At 57.5% G+C, this 17,400-nt stretch overlaps 1 protein-coding gene across 1 annotated transcript in view; it reads left to right on the forward strand.

Annotated features, from left to right (window-relative positions):
• The first annotated feature begins 1,414 nt into the window (after positions 1 to 1,414).
• The window catches only part of SULT2B1 (sulfotransferase family 2B member 1), a 31,948-nt gene continuing 15,962 nt past the window's right edge, over positions 1,415 to 17,400 (forward strand). The window contains exon 1 of the mRNA XM_019425807.2: positions 1,415 to 1,615. Within this exon, the coding sequence (XP_019281352.1) occupies positions 1,548 to 1,615 (68 nt within the window). The 5' untranslated portion in view covers positions 1,415 to 1,547. The remainder of the gene's footprint in view (positions 1,616 to 17,400) is intronic.

A 17,400-nucleotide genomic window follows, 5' to 3' on the forward strand; every position in this document is an offset into this window, starting at 1 on the left:
GCTCAGGAGGGCACGTGACTGGATCAAGGTCACGCACTGAGCGAGGGCTGGCCATCTGCCGGCCCTCTGGCTGTGGGGGAGCACAGAGGAGGGAGGCTCCCAGTTGGAGGGAAGCCTGGGGCTCTCCGGCGGGAGACAGGGCAGAAAGCCAGAGGGCCAGGAGAAAGGGACAGGAGAATGCGGAGCAGAAAATGCCAGGCCTTCCCGGAGCAGGGCGGGGACAGCCCGGAGCACCTCAGCCCCTCAGCCCCGGAGACACACAGCCCAGAGCCCCTGGGAGCCTTGTCTACATCACACAGCTCTCAGAGTTCAAGTGCTGGGACCCCTGGAGCCCGGGGAAGCTCCTGGCTGAGGGCAGGGAGGGCAGGGGAGGGGAGGGCAGGGGAGGGGCCCAACACTGCAGCCTGGGGTGGCTGGAGGGGCCCAGAAGGCCAGCGGACAGACTCGCCTGGCCCGCCTGCCTGGCCTGCCGGAGAGTGAGATATCAGGGGTCGGAGATCATGTAGGCAGAGCACCTTGTGATCTCGGGCTGGCTGCCTGCCCTCTCTGAGCCTCCACTCGCTCATCTGAAGATGGGGCCACGGGCAGGGGCCGCGGGGGGAGGGGGGGTGTCGCCAAGGCTGTGGAGGACGGGAGGAACCACAAGGCTGTGGAGGACTCCGGGGGCAGACCGATGGGGTTCGGGTTTGCTTCCGGCCGCCCCATCACGGCCGTGGCACTTTCCCTCTCAGCCTCAGTTTCCCCATCCGGAAAGCGGGTACCGGACGAGTGTCCGACTCACCCCCGGGAACAGAGGAGTCATGCTCCGGAGGTGGGGAGGGCTGTGCCCTGACCTCTGCCTCGAGGGCCGGGCCGAGGAGCCCAGGGCCCATCCTCCCGCCCTCCAAGCTCCCCGCCTGGGGACCCGGGGACCCGGGGACCCGGGGACAAGGGCTCTGGCTCTGGGACCCAGCTGCATCCCCGACCCTGCCCACCCCTGCCGTCTGTCTCCCATCTCCCCCAAACAGAGCAGGTGGTTCCTCCCGGCGTCCCAGCCCTTAGAACAGCGCCTGCCTTGCCCCCTGGGCGCTCAGTAAAGATTTCTTGAATGAATGCAAGTGTGGATGAATGAATGAACTCTCTGCGATGGGACTGGCCTTTTTGTCACGGTAGCGAACCGAGGCTCCAGAGAGGTATGCCCAGAACCACCAGCAGGGGAGGTTCCCTTGTGGCGCTAGACTTAGGCCTCGGACTCTGCCCCCCACCCCGCCCCTTCCCCCCCCCCCCCAGCCCCGCCACGCCACGGGCGACATTCCTCAGATGTGCCCATCACCCTCCTCCCCTCCCCACCCTCGGAGAAGGGCGGCTCTCTCCCAGCCTCTCCCCGCTGTCGGAGGCGTGGGTAGCAGCTTGGAGAACCGGCTGGGTGCTGCCCCTCCCCTTGGGCGCGGAGGTAGGCACCTGGCGGACGCCCCGGGTGGCAGGCGTCACCGCTGCACATACCCGGTCCCCGCGCGCCGCCGGCTCCCTGCGCGTCCTCCCCTCCCCGCCCTCACCCGCCGCCTGCCATGGACGGGCCCGCGGAGCCCCGGATCCCGGCCCTGTGGGACGTCCCTGAGGACATCTCGGACATCAGGTGAGGCCCAGAGCCGGGCGCGAGCCAGGAGATCCCCCCTCCACCCCGCCGCCTGGAGGAGGTGGCCTGGGGGGAGAGCCACAGGTCCGTTTCGCCCCGGTGGCTGCCAGGCTCCTGCTGCCTCCGGCCTGGCCTGGCGGGACCCAGCTGGCCCTTCCACCCTGGGATGCAGGTCCCTCCTGGAAGGGAGTGGGGCACGGGCTGTGCCGAGTTAGCGGCTGGGACCTGTGAGGTGGCCCTGACCGCTGCGGGGCCTCAGTTTGTCTCTCTTTCGAAGGCGTCTTCCTGATGCGGGGCTGGGCGAGGGCAGGGATTTGGCTCAGAGCAAACGGTCAGGACACAGGAGGGTCTGTTGTCGCCTTTTCCTCCCGGACACCCCGAGGGACCCTCAGATGGGGGTGTTGCCCCTCACAGGGGCTCAGGATGTGGTCCCTGCTCTGTTTGGGGGAGGTGGGAGACAGACGGCAGGGGTGGGCGGGGTCTGGGATGCAGCTGGGTCCCAGAGCCAGAGCCCTTGTCCCCGGGTCCCCGGGTCCCCGGGTCCCCAGGCGGGGAGCTTGGAGGGCGGGAGGATGGGCCCTGGGCTCCTCGGCCCGGCCCTCGAGGCAGAGGTCAGGGCACAGCCCTCCCCACCTCCGGAGCATGACTCCTCTGTTCCCGGGGGTGAGTCGGACACTCGTCCGGTACCCGCTTTCCGGATGGGGAAACTGAGGCTGAGAGGGAAAGTGCCACGGCCGTGATGGGGCGGCCGGAAGCAAACCCGAACCCCATCGGTCTGCCCCCGGAGTCTGCGGTTCCTCCCGTCCTCCACAGCCTTGGCGACACCCCCCCTCCCTCCGCGGCCCCTGCCCGTGGCCCCATCTTCAGATGAGCGAGTGGAGGCTCAGAGAGGGCAGGCAGCCAGCCCGAGATCACAAGGTGCTCTGCCTACATGATCTCCGACCCCTGATATCTCACTCTCCGGCAGGCCAGGTGGGCGGGCCAGGCGAGTCTGTCTGCTGGCCTTCTGGGCCCCTCCAGCCACCCCAGGCTGCAGTGTTGGGCCCCTCCCCTGCCCTCCCCTCCCCTGCCCTCCCTGCCCTCAGCCAGGAGCTTCCCCGGGCTCCAGGGGTCCCAGCACTTGAACTCTGAGAGCTGTGTGATGTAGACAAGGCTCCCAGGGGCTCTGGGCTGTGTGTCTCCGGGGCTGAGGGGCTGAGGTGCTCCGGGCTGTCCCCGCCCTGCTCCGGGAAGGCCTGGCATTTTCTGCTCCGCATTCTCCTGTCCCTTTCTCCTGGCCCTCTGGCTTTCTGCCCTGTCTCCCGCCGGAGAGCCCCAGGCTTCCCTCCAACTGGGAGCCTCCCTCCTCTGTGCTCCCCCACAGCCAGAGGGCCGGCAGATGGCCAGCCCTCGCTCAGTGCGTGACCTTGATCCAGTCACGTGCCCTCCTGAGCCTCAGGGTCCCCGTCTGAAAAGTGGGGGTCACGAACCGTCGCCCGTGAGCCATGTGTAGGCCCGAGTGAGTGCCTTTAGCCCCTCGGACTTTCTTCTCTGAGCTTCTGGAAGCCCTGGGCCCAGAGGGCTGTGTCTCCCAGGGGCCCCTACCATCCCCTCTGGGCCCCTCCCGGGCTGCTAAGACACACACCATCCGCAGCGTGGGGTGGGGGCTCAGGGGCTCCCCGGAATCGTGCCTCCTCCTGGGTTTCCATCTGGGGGATGTCCACGTGGGTCCCGGTCACCCCAGGCTTTGCTGTTCCCTCCCGCAGGCGTGTCAGCGTCCAGCCCCACCGTCCTGTCGCTGGACCCTCCACCCACACCCTCCTTCTGCCTGTCCCCCCCACGCCTCCTCTCCCACCACCCCCAGCCTCACCCCAGCCTCCCTGTCTCCGGTCCTTCCCAGAGCTGCCCCTCCTCTCCCCCCAGTCCCAAGGTTTTCTGGGCCCTGGTGGTCAGGCCTCCTGCCTGTACCCCAGGACTTCACATTCCCTGGCCACATGCCTCGCCTTCTCTGCCCCAGTGCCTTTGCATGTTCGTTTCCTCTGAGGATTCCCGGAGAAGTCTTTTCTCATCTCCAAATCCACCCGTAGCCATCCCCAGCTCAAGTTCCCTCTGTGGCTCCCTAGCGCCCATCCTGATGGTTTCTAAAACGTTTAAGACAGAGATTGCTCTGTCCCAGAGAAATCCTACTCCGGAGCAGAAATACTTACTAGAGATCAAGACGGAGCTGGCTGTAAAATGGGGGAGTAGGGCTGGGGTCTCGCCGCTCGCCCTGCTTCTTCCGTGGGAGCTCCTCTCCGCACAGTCCCCACCTTCCTCAGTGCCTGAGCCCCACCTGGTTGCCACCACACCCGCTCTCGGGGCCTGGACCTCCCACCTTCAGGCCTTTGCATGTATCCAAACATTCCTTTTCCCCGGGACGACCTCTCTCCCGCAAAGTCTTTCTCACCCAATTTCGGATCCTTGGTCCCTGACCACACTTCCAGCTTCAAAGGCATCCCACGCATCAAACCGTGGACAGTTCGCGGGTAGGGACAGAGTTGGGCCACCCCGGGGCCCCAGCAGGTCTCTGAGAAGGATGTCAAGGAGTGAATGGAGGAAAGATGAGGCAAGCCCTGAGCAAGGATGAGGCAGGACCAGAAGGCGGGTGAGCAGGGGAGAGGAGGGGCAGACAGCAGGCAAGTCTGGATCACAGGGGAGCAAAGGGCAGTGGGGACATTCCCATGGGGACCCTTGTTACGCAGCCGCCCCATGAGTGGCTCTTCATGTCCAGCGAAAGGAACGAATCACAGGTCGCCAGCTGCAGCGTGATTCCATTTTTTTTTACCAACCCCCCCAAGCCCAAAAAGCCAATATCTCGCCGTCGGAGTACAGGCACTCAGGACAAAAGTCTCTTTAAAAAAGCGAGCCACGGGGGACGGCAGGGGCGGGGCTCAGTCCGTTGAGCAGCCGCATCCGACCTCAGCTCAGGTCATGATCTCGCGGGTTCGTGGGTTCGAGCCCCGCGTCGGGCTCTGGGTTGAGGGTTGGGAGCCTGGCCGGCTTCGGATTCCGTGTCTCCCTCTCTCTCTCTCTCTCTCTCTCTCTGCCCCTCCCCCCACCCCCGAATAAAATAAACATTTAAAAGAACTAAAACCAAAAAACCAAAAGCAATGGACAAGGATTTCATCGGGATAGCGGTTGAGGAGCCCAGAGACACCCGCAAGGCAACGCTGCTCAGAATGTTCTCGTTCACGGGGTTTGTTAGAAATCAAGCCTTATAAATTGTGTGGGCGTCCCGTGTACCAAAAGGGGGGTCCCGAGGGCAAAATAAGAATTTGCCAAGGGAAATGTTAAAAGCGGGAGGCAGGCAGGACGCGTGGGCAGTTTATGTTCAGCTTACGGTCCGTGGCGCCCAAGGCGACACAGGCCCAGGGGACGTTCGTCCCTTTTCGCCCTTGCTTATGCGCTCACCGCACCGGGTGCCTGCCACACATTCAGCCGCTTCGCCTTCACAACAAGTGAGATTAACCCGCGCAGATGACTAGCTCTTATCATCCCGTTTATGGTTGAGACACCGGAGGCCCAGAGAGGTTGAGCAAGCTGCCCGAGGTCACACAGCTGTCAAGTAGGGTGTAGCCAGGATTTGAACCGAGCCTGCCCGACTCGCAGGCCCTGGCTGGGATGAGCAAGACGAGGAAGGGGAAGCGGGCCCCAGCCCAGACCGGAGGCTTAGTAGGCCGCCTCCTGTGCTCCGCCACATTTCTGGGCCAGCCCCTCCTGGAGGGGGTCAAGGCCAGGGGAAGCCAAGCAGGCATTTGGACCTGTGGTTACCACCCCTCCCTCCCTCTGATCTTGGAGAGCCTCGTGCAAGGCCCTTTCTGATCTCTGCCTCTTTATGGCTGAGGTCCCCAGGCCAGGTTTTACAATCCCGCCCTCTCCTTCCCTGGGGAGGGCTGAGCCACCCCAAAGCTTTTATGGCTAGAGCCCTGCCGGTCCCCAGAGCTGCTTGGCCCAAGGAGAAGGGGCCCGCTAATAAAAAGGTCCCGAGCAATAAACAGTAAGACATTGGGCCTTGTCGCCTGGGTGGAATCTGGGCCTCAGATTTGGGCAGAGAGGGGAGGGGTCTCCGGGCCACCGCGAATAAAGAAGGTGCCTTGGGAGATGCTCACAGCCACCCCCCTCCCCAGACTCCCACGTGCTCTTTAGGGGCCGGAAAATGGGAGCATCCGAGGACCCACTTGGAAAGAACTGAGCAGCCCAGTTTGCGGAAGATGGGAGGGAGAGCGGTGCCCAGCGGGCCCTTGGTAGCATTGAATGCCGAGGCAAGGAGGGAGATGCTGGTGTTGCCGGTGAGGCCTGAACCAGACGACTTGGCTACAGCGGACAAGGAGGTGCCACATGGCTCGCTGGCTGGGACCCGCGGGGCGGACGGGGGCGCTTGGAGCTGCGCGTCTGCGAAATGGGTGCAGAGGGGGTGATGCCTGGGGACGGGTCAGACCCGGGCGCTCTCTGCTGAGTCAGGGTTTCTGCGGTTTTCTCTCCTCCTTCTCCAAATCCTGTGACCCCTCCTGAGCCAGGAACTCAGGTGCCAGGAAGGGTGGGGTCTGGGTGAAGAACGGTAATAATTACAGCCTTCCAGAGCATTCCCCGTGCGCCAGGCCAGTTGAGGGCTTTGTGTGGGTCACCTCCCTCCAACCTCACAACAGCCCTGTGAGGCGGCCGATGTGAGGATTCCCATTTTACAGGTGGGCAAACTGAGGCCCAGAGAGGACTCGCACATCTGAGCTTTGCTCCCAGGGCCTCCCCCCCAAGCCCCCCAGAGGGGACCTCAGAGGGAAAGAACAGGCTGTCACCCACACGGGACCAATGAGTCTGTGGTCTGTCCACCCTCCAGACCAACGCTGTCCCACAGATGCACAGCGTGAACCCCCAGGCAAACATTTTCTAGTAGCCACGTTAAAAAAAAAAAAGGGGGCAAAAGACACCGGCAAAACTAATTTCAATTTTGTATTTTATTTAGCCCGCTTAATTTCAGTTTTGTATTTTATTTAACCCGCTATATCTGAGATGTTACCATTTCAACATGTAACCGATAGAACAAACTATGGATGAAATATTTTCCATTCTTCTTTTCATACTAAGTCTCTGAGGCTGAGCGGGTTTTTTTCTCCAAGGAGATGCCAAACTCCCATCAGAAAGACTTGATGGGCATGTAGCTCTCGCCCCGTGGGGCCCCCCCTGGGTGGCTCAGTCGGTTAAGCTGCCGGACTTCAGCTCAGGTCATGATCTCGCGCTCTGTGAGTTCGAGCCCCGCGTCGGGCTCTGTGCCGACGGCTCAGAGCCTGGAGCCTGCTTCGTATTCTGTGTCTCTCTCTCTCTATGCCCCTCTCTTACTCACGCTCTGCCTCTCTCTGTCTCTCAAAGAAATAAATAAATAAACATTTAAAAAAATTAAATAAACAATTGAATAAAAAATAAACACGTTTAATAAACATTAAAAACAAAAATAGACCTCACCCCGTTACAGCTACGAAAAGTCAATTCCCAGGCCCGAGTTGTTCCAAACCTGCCTAAAAAGTTTTCTCACAACCGAGTAAAGTGTCAGGGTTGCGGTTGAAATCAATACTAATTAAATAGAACTAAAAGGGCCCCTGTTATCACGGCCGCATTTCAAGGGCTCAGGAGCCACACGCAGACAAGCGGAGGTCATACTGGCCGGCGCGGAGCGAGCTGTTTCCATCATCACAGAAAGTTCCGTTGGATGCATGTTGCAAGGGAGAGAGACAAAGGAGAGCGAGAGAAGTCAAAAGGAGCCCCTGGCTAAAGGCGCAGCACACACAGACATCCGAGGTGTGCTGGAGCGTAGAGTATATAGGGAACAATTAGAACTCGATGGTGGGTACAGAACAACACCGGTCGTGCTGGTGTGGGGACCTAGGAGAGGTGGGGGCCGGTGGGGGCGCCATGAGTCTGCTGGCCCTTGAGGGACGAAGCCGGGGATACAGTACGAAGAGCTCTGAGAATTTGAAGGGAGTGATTCATTTCTTTAGCTAGATTTTTCTTTACAATTATTATAAAAGTAATATATCAAAGTGATGTATCTCACGTGTTTTTAAAAAACTACCTAAAAGTTGATATAAAAGTTTTTAAGTTTATTTCTTTTGAGAGAGAGAGAAAATACCTGGTTGTTTGCCCCAAGAAATGCGAACGTAGGCAAGGACATTGCAACAGCTTTAGGCAGAACAGCCTGATCTAGAAACAGCCGTGAACAGGGGGATGGATGGATAATCACGCGGTGATTGATTCATGCAGTAGAATTCTACTCAGCTGCAAAAAAGGAAAAAATTCGAATATACACGCAGACACCAGGGAATGTCGAGGACGTTATGCTCAGCAAAGAAGGCAGGTGCCAGAATGCATTCCATAAGATGAATGTTCTAGAACAGCCAAGACCAGACAGCTCAATTTATGAGGTAAATGCAGGACAGAGGTCACCACTCGGGCAAGGGCGGGGACAGATTAGGAAGAGACAGGAGGAAACTTTCTGGGGCCGTGGACCCTTGCATATCTTGATGGGAGTTCGGACTGCGTGAGGATGTGCGCTTGTCAAAATTCCCTTAAGATTAAGACATTTCTGGGGTGCCTGGGGGCGGGGCTCAGTCGGTTGAGAGACTTCGGGTCAGGCCATGGTCTCGCAGTTCGCGAGTTCCAGCCCTGCGTCGGGCTCTGTGCTGATGGCTCGGAGCCTGGAGCCTGCTCGGATTGAGTGTCTCCCTCTTCTGCCCCTTCCCCGCTCATGTTCTGTCTCTCTCTGTCTCTCAAAAATGAATGAACGTTAAAAAAAAAAAAAAAAAAAAAAAGAGGGGCGCCTGGGTGGCTCGGTCGGTTGAGCATCCGACTTCGGCTCAGGTCACGGTGTCACCGTTCGTGAGTTCGAGCCCCCCGTCGGGCTCTGTGCTGACGGCTCAGAGCCTGCAGCTATAAACGGAACGACATGGCTGCAGATTAACCTGAAAGAATGATCGAGGTGCAGGGCACTGTGTAAGACAGGAAATCAGTATTTTTTGGAAGGAGAGGAGAGGGGGAGGGGGAGGGGGGAGGAGGAGGGGAAAGGGAAAAGAAATCTGACGAGCTCTGAGCGCTCACCCTGTGCCTATGGTTTGCCTGTGCTTCTAAAAAAAATTTTTTTTTAACGTTTTATTTATTTTTGAGACAGGGAGAGATAGAGCATGAACAGGGGAGGGTCAGAGAGAGGGAGACACAGAATCCGAAACAGGCTCCAGGCTCTGAGCTGTCAGCACAGAGCCTGACACGGGGCTCGAACACACGAAGCCGTGAGAGCGTGACCTGAGCTGAAACCAAGAGACTGAGCCACCCACGTGGCCCCTCCCCACCTCCTCCACTCAGATTTTCTAAAGAGAAAGACAAATACGCATGTGCCTCATTAAGCAAGTCTGGCGGACTTAAATGCCCCCCCCCCAAGTCCCACCCACGTGAGGTGCTTAACACAGTAGAACTTCAAGGAGGGGTCATCATCCAGCCCCAAGGGCTTCGGGCCATGTGGTCACATGTTTGGGGTCAGGTGCTTCCACCGGTGGTTTCCAAGTCCCCTGAGATGTCTCTGGTCCCACGAGCCAAGGGCAGGGGTGGGGGGGTGGCCAGCACACAGCAGTCACTGCCACTATGATTTAATTCAGAATTCAAGATGTACGGAAGCCAGGACGTGGAAAATTCTAGTCTCACAACTACCCCAGACCCAAACCACTATCCGTCCTTATTTGTGATGCGTTTTGAAGGAAGAGGCACACATGAGAACGTTTCATTGGAACCGGTCCCAAATGTGCTCGCGGGATTCTTTTATTTATTTTTTTTTATTGGGAGGGGGAGGGGTAGAGAAAGAGAGAGAATCTTCTCAGCCTAAAGCCCCGTCACAGGGCTGGATCCCATGACCCCAGGGATCCTGACCTGAGCCGAAATCAAGAGTCCCGGATGCTTAACCAACTGAGCCACCCAGCCGCCCTAATGGGATTTTCTTTTCTTTTTTAACTTTTTTTTTTTTAATGTTTATGTACTTATTTATTTTAAATCCTTTTTAAATTTTTTTAATGTTCATTTATTTTTGAGAGAGGAGAGACAGAGCATGAGCGGGGGAGGGGTGGAAGGAGGGGGAGACACAGAATCCGAAGCGGGCTCCAGGCTCCGAGCTGTCAGCACAGAGCCCGACGCGGGACCCGAACCCATGTACCTGGAGATCATGACCTGAGTCGAAGTCGGATGTTTAACTGACTGAGCCACCCAGGCGCCCCAATGTTTATTTCTGAGAGACAGAGACAGAGTGCAAGCAGGGGAGGGGCAGGGAGAGGGGGAGACACAGAATCGGAAGCAGGCTCCAGGCTCCGAGCTGTCCGAACAGAGCCAGACAGGGACGCGGCGCTCGAACTCATGAACCACGAGATCATGACCTGAGCCAAAGTCGGACGCTTAACCCACTGAGCCACCCAGGCGCCCCGGTGGGATTTTCTTTTCATACACGATGTTTTACATCACTGATTCTTGGAGGTGGGACACGGGAGAAGGAGAATTTCCGCTCCCTCTTCCTTCCCCTACTAGTGGGGCCTGACTGGTTTTAAGAAGTCCATAGCCAAAGAAATTAGTTACTAAGTATGAAAAGGGCTGTGAAAGAAGCAAACAGGATGCTGAGCCGAATAACAATATAACAATGCGCCTGGGGGGGGGGTTGTCTCCTGCTTTAGAGGGGGTGGTCTGCATAATTAAAATGTTGCCAAGTGATCTCCCAAAGAGGTGACTCTATAATCCCCCCCCGCCCCCCAACCCCAAGAGCGGGCAAGTGAAAAGCGCCTGGTTTCTCTCTGGACTGCGGCCAAGGCGTGAGTCATGGCACTGAGAAGGAGGTGCCCAGAGGAGATGGGGAGGCTTGCCCAGATGGGCTCCAAGCTTCTGGAACTTCGGGAGGTGAGGAAAGGCGCACCCGCCACAGAGAAGGGCCCAGGCCAAGGCATGGGGCTGGGCTGGAGACCGCACGGTGTGCCCTGGGAATGAGGCACGGTGAACCCAGCTCGGGCTCGGGGAGTCTGGCAGGGCTCCCCCAGAGAAAGGCAGGTTGGTCACAGGCCCCCGCCATGAGTCAGCAGGCTGGCAGGCTGGCTGTTAAAAGCATCCTGCGGCCCGATTGCATTCCTCAAGGGTGGGGCCGCTCGCAGGAAGGGGGCGGTGCCCCTGCAGCCCCCCAAATCCCAGCAGCCCCCTCTCTCTCCTGCGCTTTGCACACACCGTTCCCCGCCCTCCTGCTCCCCCCCCATACTGCTTCCCAGGCCTCTCAAATAAATACACTTAAAATATATCTATATATAATCGCAGCCTTTCCCGCACACTCCCCAACCCCCCGCCTACCCCACCTGCCCCCATCACCGTCCGATACACCACGTTTAAAACGTTTGGGGTTCATTTTTGTCCACTCAAACACACACCACAATAGGGCTTTTTGTTTGTTTGTTTGTTTGTCCGCCTACTCTGTGCCCCAGCCTCTGGCATACCGTAGGTGCTCAATAAATCCTCGCGGGCTGAATGGAGCAATTTGACCCCGTCTCGGGCAAGAAGGCCTAACGCTTCCGGGGATATGGAGAGCCGTCTTGAAAAACATACAGGGGCACCTGGATGACTCAGTCACTGGAGCGTGGGGCTCCTGATCTCGGGGTTGGGAGTTCAAGCCCCACATCCGGCGTAGAGAGCACTAAAAAAAAGAAAAGATGGGGTGCCTGGGTGGTTCCATCAGTTAAGCCTCCACCTTCGGCTCAGGTCATGATCTCACGGTTTGTGAGTTCGAGCCCCGCGTCGGGGTCTGTGCTGATGGCTCAGACCCTGGAGCCTGCTTCGGATTCTGCGTCTCCGTCTCTCTGCCCCTGCTCCTCTCTCGCTCTGTCTCTGTCTCTCTCTCTCAAAAAATAAGTAAACATTAAGGAAAGAAAAGAAAAGAAGATCATACAGTAAAGTCGATTGGGGGGGGGGGCGTGTTTAGGTTTACGAATTTTAGCGCCTGTATAGATTTGTGTAACCATCACCAGCCTCAGGGTACAGAACGGGTCCCATCCCCCCTTGGCGGTCGCGCCCTCCGCATCCCTGAATGCCCTCACCGCCCCCCGCCCCATCCCCACCTCGACTCCTACCCCCTCGCCCACATCTCGTCTCTGTACAGCTTTGCCTTCTGGAAAACGTCCTGTCGGTTTCCCGTTGTTGGTTGCGATGATTAACCACACGCCCCTGTGGCTGCGAGCGGGTCAGAAGCCTGGCTTCGGTGCCACTGCGCGGAGATCCCCGTGTCGGCAGGAACGTGTCCCTCCTGGAGGCTCTTGGGAGAGAATTCTCCTTCTGTGCCAGCCCCGACAGGCTTCCTGTGGTCTTTGGCTCTGGAGTCCTTTTTCTGCCTCCAAATGCAGCCACTCGCCTCTTGCAAGCTCTCTCCTCGTTCCCTTCGGCTTCCGTGATCCTGGCTTCTCTCTTAGCCCCCCCACTGCCTCCCTTTTAGAAGGACCCTTGTGATCACATTTAGGGTCCCCTCCCCGGCCCCCAATAATCTCCCCATCTCGAAACCCTTCCCGTAACCACAGCTGTAAGATCCCACTTTCCCTGCAAATGTAACACACTCACATAGGCTCTGGGGACTGGGATGCGGACGTCTTCGGGGGCCACGGTCACATAGGTGGAATTCTACCTTCGAGACGCATGCATGGGTGGTCGTTCTCAGTGGCTGCTTCTCGTCTTTGCCAAGTAGTGCCGCGTAGTGTGGACGTCCCCGTTTGCCTGCGCACCTGCTGAAGGACGTCTGGGGTGTTCCCGCTTTGGGGCGATTGCGAACAGTGTTGCTATAAACGTGTGAGTGCAGATATTGGTGTGACCATACGACTTCGTTGCTCTTGGGTGAACACGCAGGAGAGGGAGAGAAGCCGTTTTAAAATGGGGGGGGGGGGATGGGGCGCCTGGGTGGCTCAGTCGGTTAAGCGGCCGACTTCAGCTCAGGTCATGATCTCGCGGTCCGTGAGTTGGAGCCCCGCGTCCGGCTCTGTGCTGACAGCTCAGAGCCTGAAGCCTGTTTCAGATTCTGTGTCTCCCTCTCTCTGCCCCTCCCCCGTTCATGCTCTGTCTCTCTCTGTCTCAAAAATAAATAAACGTTAAAATTAAATAAATAAATAAATAAATAAATAAATAAAATAAAATAAAATGTGGGGGGGGGGTTATTTATTTATTTTTTAATTTTTTTTTTTACGTTTATTTATTTTTGAGGCAGAGAGAGAGCATGAACAGGGGAGGGTCAGAGAGAGAGGGAGACACACAATCCGAAGCAGGCTCCAGGCTCCGAGCTGTCAGCACAGAGCCCGCCGCGGGGCTCGAACTCACAGACCATGAGATCATGACCTGAGGCGAAGTCAGAAGCTCAACCGACTGAGCCACCCAGGCGCCCCTATTTATTTATTTTTGAGAGAGACAGACAGTGGGAGCAGGGAAGGGCCAGAGACAGAAGGAGAGAGAGAGAGAGAGAGAGAGAGAGAGAGAGAGAGAGAGAGAGAGAATCCCAAGCAGGCTCCACACTGTCAGCACAGAGCCCGAACTGGGGCTCGAACTCGCAAAACCTCAAGCTCATGACCTGAGCTGAAACTTGAGAATCGGACACTTAACCGACAGAGCACCCCCCCCCCAGGCTCCCCGAGAGAGAATCTGCTTTAAAATCTGCTTACATTGGGGTGCCTGGGTGGCTCAGTCGGTTAAGCGTCCGACTTCGGCTCAGGTCACAATCTCACGGTCTGTGGGTTCGAGCCCCGCGTCGGGCTCTGGGCTGACAGCTCAGAGCCTGGAGCCTGTTTCAGATTCTGTGTCTCCCTCTCTCTCTCTGACCCTCCCCCGTTCATGCTCTGTCTCTCTCTGTCTCAAAAATAAATAAACATTAAAAAAATTTTTTTTAAATCTGCTTACATTAAGATAGTTCAGGGAGGGGCCCCTGGGGGGACTCCGTCAATTAGGAGTCCGACTTTGGCTCAGGTCATTATCTCGAGGTTCGTGGGTTCGAGCCCTGTGTCAGGCTCTGTGCAGACAGCAAAGAGCCTGCCTGGGATTCTCTCTCTCTGCCCCTCCCCTGTTCGTGCTTTCTCTCTCTCTCTCAAAATAAATAATTAAACTAAAAAAGATGTATAGTTCAGTGAGATATTTTAACATACAGTATATAATGCAATACAATATGATAATAATATTCCCCAAGGAGTTAAATACTCCCGTGACCAAGGGGAGGCAGGTGAAGACATACTCAGAGAGGTTATGTGAGGTCAAACCCATGTCTCCTTGACCACCCCCCCATCCCGAACCCCCCACAGCCCCTGCCCAGAAAGAGCACACCTGGAAAGAATCGAATTCGGGGGCTACCTCATGGCCCTTGGTGGTTAGGGGCCACACCCGCTTGGGTACAAATCCCGGCTCTGCCCTCTGTAGCTGTGTGACACCAGCCCAGTGACTTTGCCTCTCTGTGCCTCCATTCCACATCTGTAACATGGGGATAGAAATACCACCCACCTCCTAGCTTTGTGAAGGGAATAAATGAATTCAGGCGCATCACGTCGTGGGGATCGCTGTGCCAAGGGGGCGCTCTCAGCATTATTTAAAAAAAAATTTTTTTTTAAGGTTTATTCATTTTTCAGAGACAGAGCATGAGCAGGGGAGGGCTAGAGAGAGAGGGAGACACAGAATCCGAAACAGGCTCCAGGCTCCGAGCTGTCAGCACAGAGCCCGTCGCGGGGCCCGAACTCACGGACCGCGAGATCATGACCCCAGCCGAAGTCAGACGCCCAACCCACTGAGCCTCCCCGGGGCGCCCAGCCTTATGTTTATTTCGTCAACGAATGTTGACTGAAGGGCTTCCCTGGGTATTCGGGTGCTTGGGATACACTGGGAATGGAGACAGGGAAACAAAAGAAAACAAATACCTAAAATCCCTAGTCTCACGGGAGCTTTCTCGCCAGAAGGAAGGCGTAAACCCTCGAGGGAGGGAGGGAGGGAGCCTCTCAAGGGCTCCAGAAAACAACGCAGGGGGAGGCTCAGCTGTAAACAGGGCAGGTGGCCGAGGCCTCAGGGACAAAGTGCAGGGGTGATCTTGGAGCACAGGCAGGAGGTGAGGGTGCTAGTCACGGAATGGGAGACAGATCAGTCAGTGCAAGGGCTGTGGGGCAGGCCTGGGCCTGAAGGGCCGGGAGGGTTTCTGACAAAGGAGAGCCAACAGCCTAGTTAGTTTCTTTTTTTTTTTTTTTTTTAATTTTTTTTTTAATGTTTATTTATTTTTGAGACAGAGAGAGACAGAGCATGAACAGGGGAGGGTCAGAGAGAGAGAGGGAGACACAGAATCTGAAACAGGCTCCAGGCTCTGAGCTGTCAGCACAGAGCCCGACGCGGGGCTCGAACTCACGGACCGTGAGATCATAACCTGAGCCGAAGTCGGACGCTTAACCGACCCAGCCACCCAGGCGCCCCCAGCCTAGTTAGTTTCTAACCAATTCTGAGAACCGACCACGGTGGGGGTGGGGGTGGGGGTGGGGGGGGGCGGGGTGGTGCGCTGGAAGCAGCGAGATCAGCAAGGAGGTGACCCGGGGACCCTGGCTTTTAATCCTTCCTCCTGGTCCAGAAGCCCAGAGAGGTTATTCAAGGTCACAGAGCTAGCTGGTAGCGGAGCCTGAGTTCAAATCCAAGGTTACCCAACCTCAGCCTGTCTGCCTTCCCCACCGTCGCTGCCCCTGGAGATGGTGACGAAGCACCCCGCCCCCCGGGGGATCTGAGCTGGGGACCGATGTGCTCATGGCACAGGTCGTGTGCCAGGCACCGGGGATAAAATACTGAATGTGACGGACGTACTGTGGCCTCGTGGCAGAGGGAAGGGGTGAAGGTGCCTTGACAGGTACCTACCGAGACCACCTAGGAAGGCGGCTGTGTGGCCTTAGGGAAACGCGTTAACCTTTCTGGGCCTCCGTTCCTTCTGGCATGAGGTGATGTTCTCAATACCTGCTTCATGGGGTTCTAGAAGTCTGATAGTCTGTATGTCCTCGGCTGAGCGTTTCTTCATGAGTGGGGCCCCCCGGGTGGCTCAGTCGGTTGAGCCTCCGACTTCGGCTCAGGTCAGGATCTCACGGTGTGTGGGTTCGAGCCCCGCGTCGGGCTCTGTGCTGACCGCTCGGGAGCCTGGAGCCCGCTTCGGATTCTGTGTCTCCCTCTCTCTCTCTCTGCCCCTCCCCTGCTCACGCTCTGTCTCTCAATAATAAATAAATAAATAAATGTTAAAAAAATTAAAAAATTAAAGAATTTCTTTATGAATGCCCCCCACCCCCCACCCCCCGCCTCCTCCCCTGCTGGAGGCAGAGGGAAGTCAGAGGTCTGAGGAGGGCAGAGAAATGGGCAGACCCAGGCTATGCAGGGCATTGAGTTCCCGGCTGAGGGGCTGCGGCCAGGTGCGGGATGGGCAGGCGGGAGGGACTGGAGGCCACGAGACTGAGGAGGCTGGGTTGAGGGCCTGGGGGGCGAGGAGGAGACCAGAGCTGGATGGGGGCAGTGGGGACAGAGAAGGAGGGCCAGCGCCTGGCACACGGTGGGGTAGAAGGCCTCAGGGCCGATGCCTTGGGCCATTAGACTCTCGTGTCCGGGAGTGGGGGGGGGGGGGGGTCTCCGGAGCAGGGCAGGCCAGGCATCTTCTGGGAGGCTCAGTGGGTCCTTGACCAGCTGCCCGTCGTGTTGGCCGTGGACCCCACTGTCTGTTTCTCCTGCAGGCCTCTGACCCAGCTCGATAGTTACCCCCATGCCTCTGCTCCCATCGAGCCACTGCTGTGTGCCTGGTGTGGGACACATGGTGTGGGGACACGGCGGGCTCGTCACCCAGCGAGTGGAAAGGTCACACCGGGGCCAGGTTTGATTTACAAGGTTGGGAGAGAAGGCACACGGCACCTGTTCTAGGACACCCAGTGAGGTCCGGCCACGCGGGAATCGGGTGGGGGCTCCGTGACCTCTGCACTCTAGCGCAGACGAGGACAGGGGACCAAAGTCTTGGCTGGAGGACTGGCAGATCCAAAGGACCGGAAGGGGGAATGATGCTCAGCGCGCTGGGGAGATTCGGCTGGAGGGTGGGGTGCGTGGGGAAGGGGGGACTGGAACAGAAAACCGTCTGCAGGGCTGAGGTTCAAATCCCAGCCCTGCCTGGAACTTGCTTTATGGTCTCGGCCAAACCACTTCCCCTTCCTAATCTTCCTTTTCTTATCTGTAGCTGTGGTAACACGGAGGGACATCCCAACCCAACCGCGTTCATGCCTCAGTTATTTATCGGATACCGATTGATTCATTTATTGAGCGGTCGCTTGTTCTGGGCTCAGAGGGCACGGTCGTGAGGTTTGGAAAGAGGCCTGCAAAGAGAGCAGACTTTGGGCATCTCTAAAGGCCCGACAGGGGATTTTTGAAGGGCTGGGTACTGAGAACCACTGAGGCGGGAGGGGGGGGGGGGGGAAGCTCTTTGACTTGACTTCGTTTTTTTCTAGGGAAATCCCTTCCTTCATTCACATGAATGAAGGAACCCCCACATTCATTCAGTTAGTCAAATACTGGCTGAGCACCAACCATGTTCCCCCAGGGCCTCCTGGGGTGGGGCGACGACCCTCGATTTGCAGGTTGTAAACGCTGGGAGAGGGGGGAGGTCTGGGGGAGGGGGACACCCTCATATTTATTCATGTATGCAGTCACAGACTGTTTCAGGGACTCCTGACAGGCACAGGATCCGTTTTCCTGTCGCATAAACT

The sequence above is a fragment of the Panthera pardus genome, unplaced genomic scaffold, assembly GCF_024362965.1.
Source record: "Panthera pardus isolate Hobbes unplaced genomic scaffold, ASM2436296v1 HiC_scaffold_18, whole genome shotgun sequence".
In the NCBI taxonomy this organism is placed as follows: domain Eukaryota; kingdom Metazoa; phylum Chordata; class Mammalia; order Carnivora; family Felidae; genus Panthera; species Panthera pardus.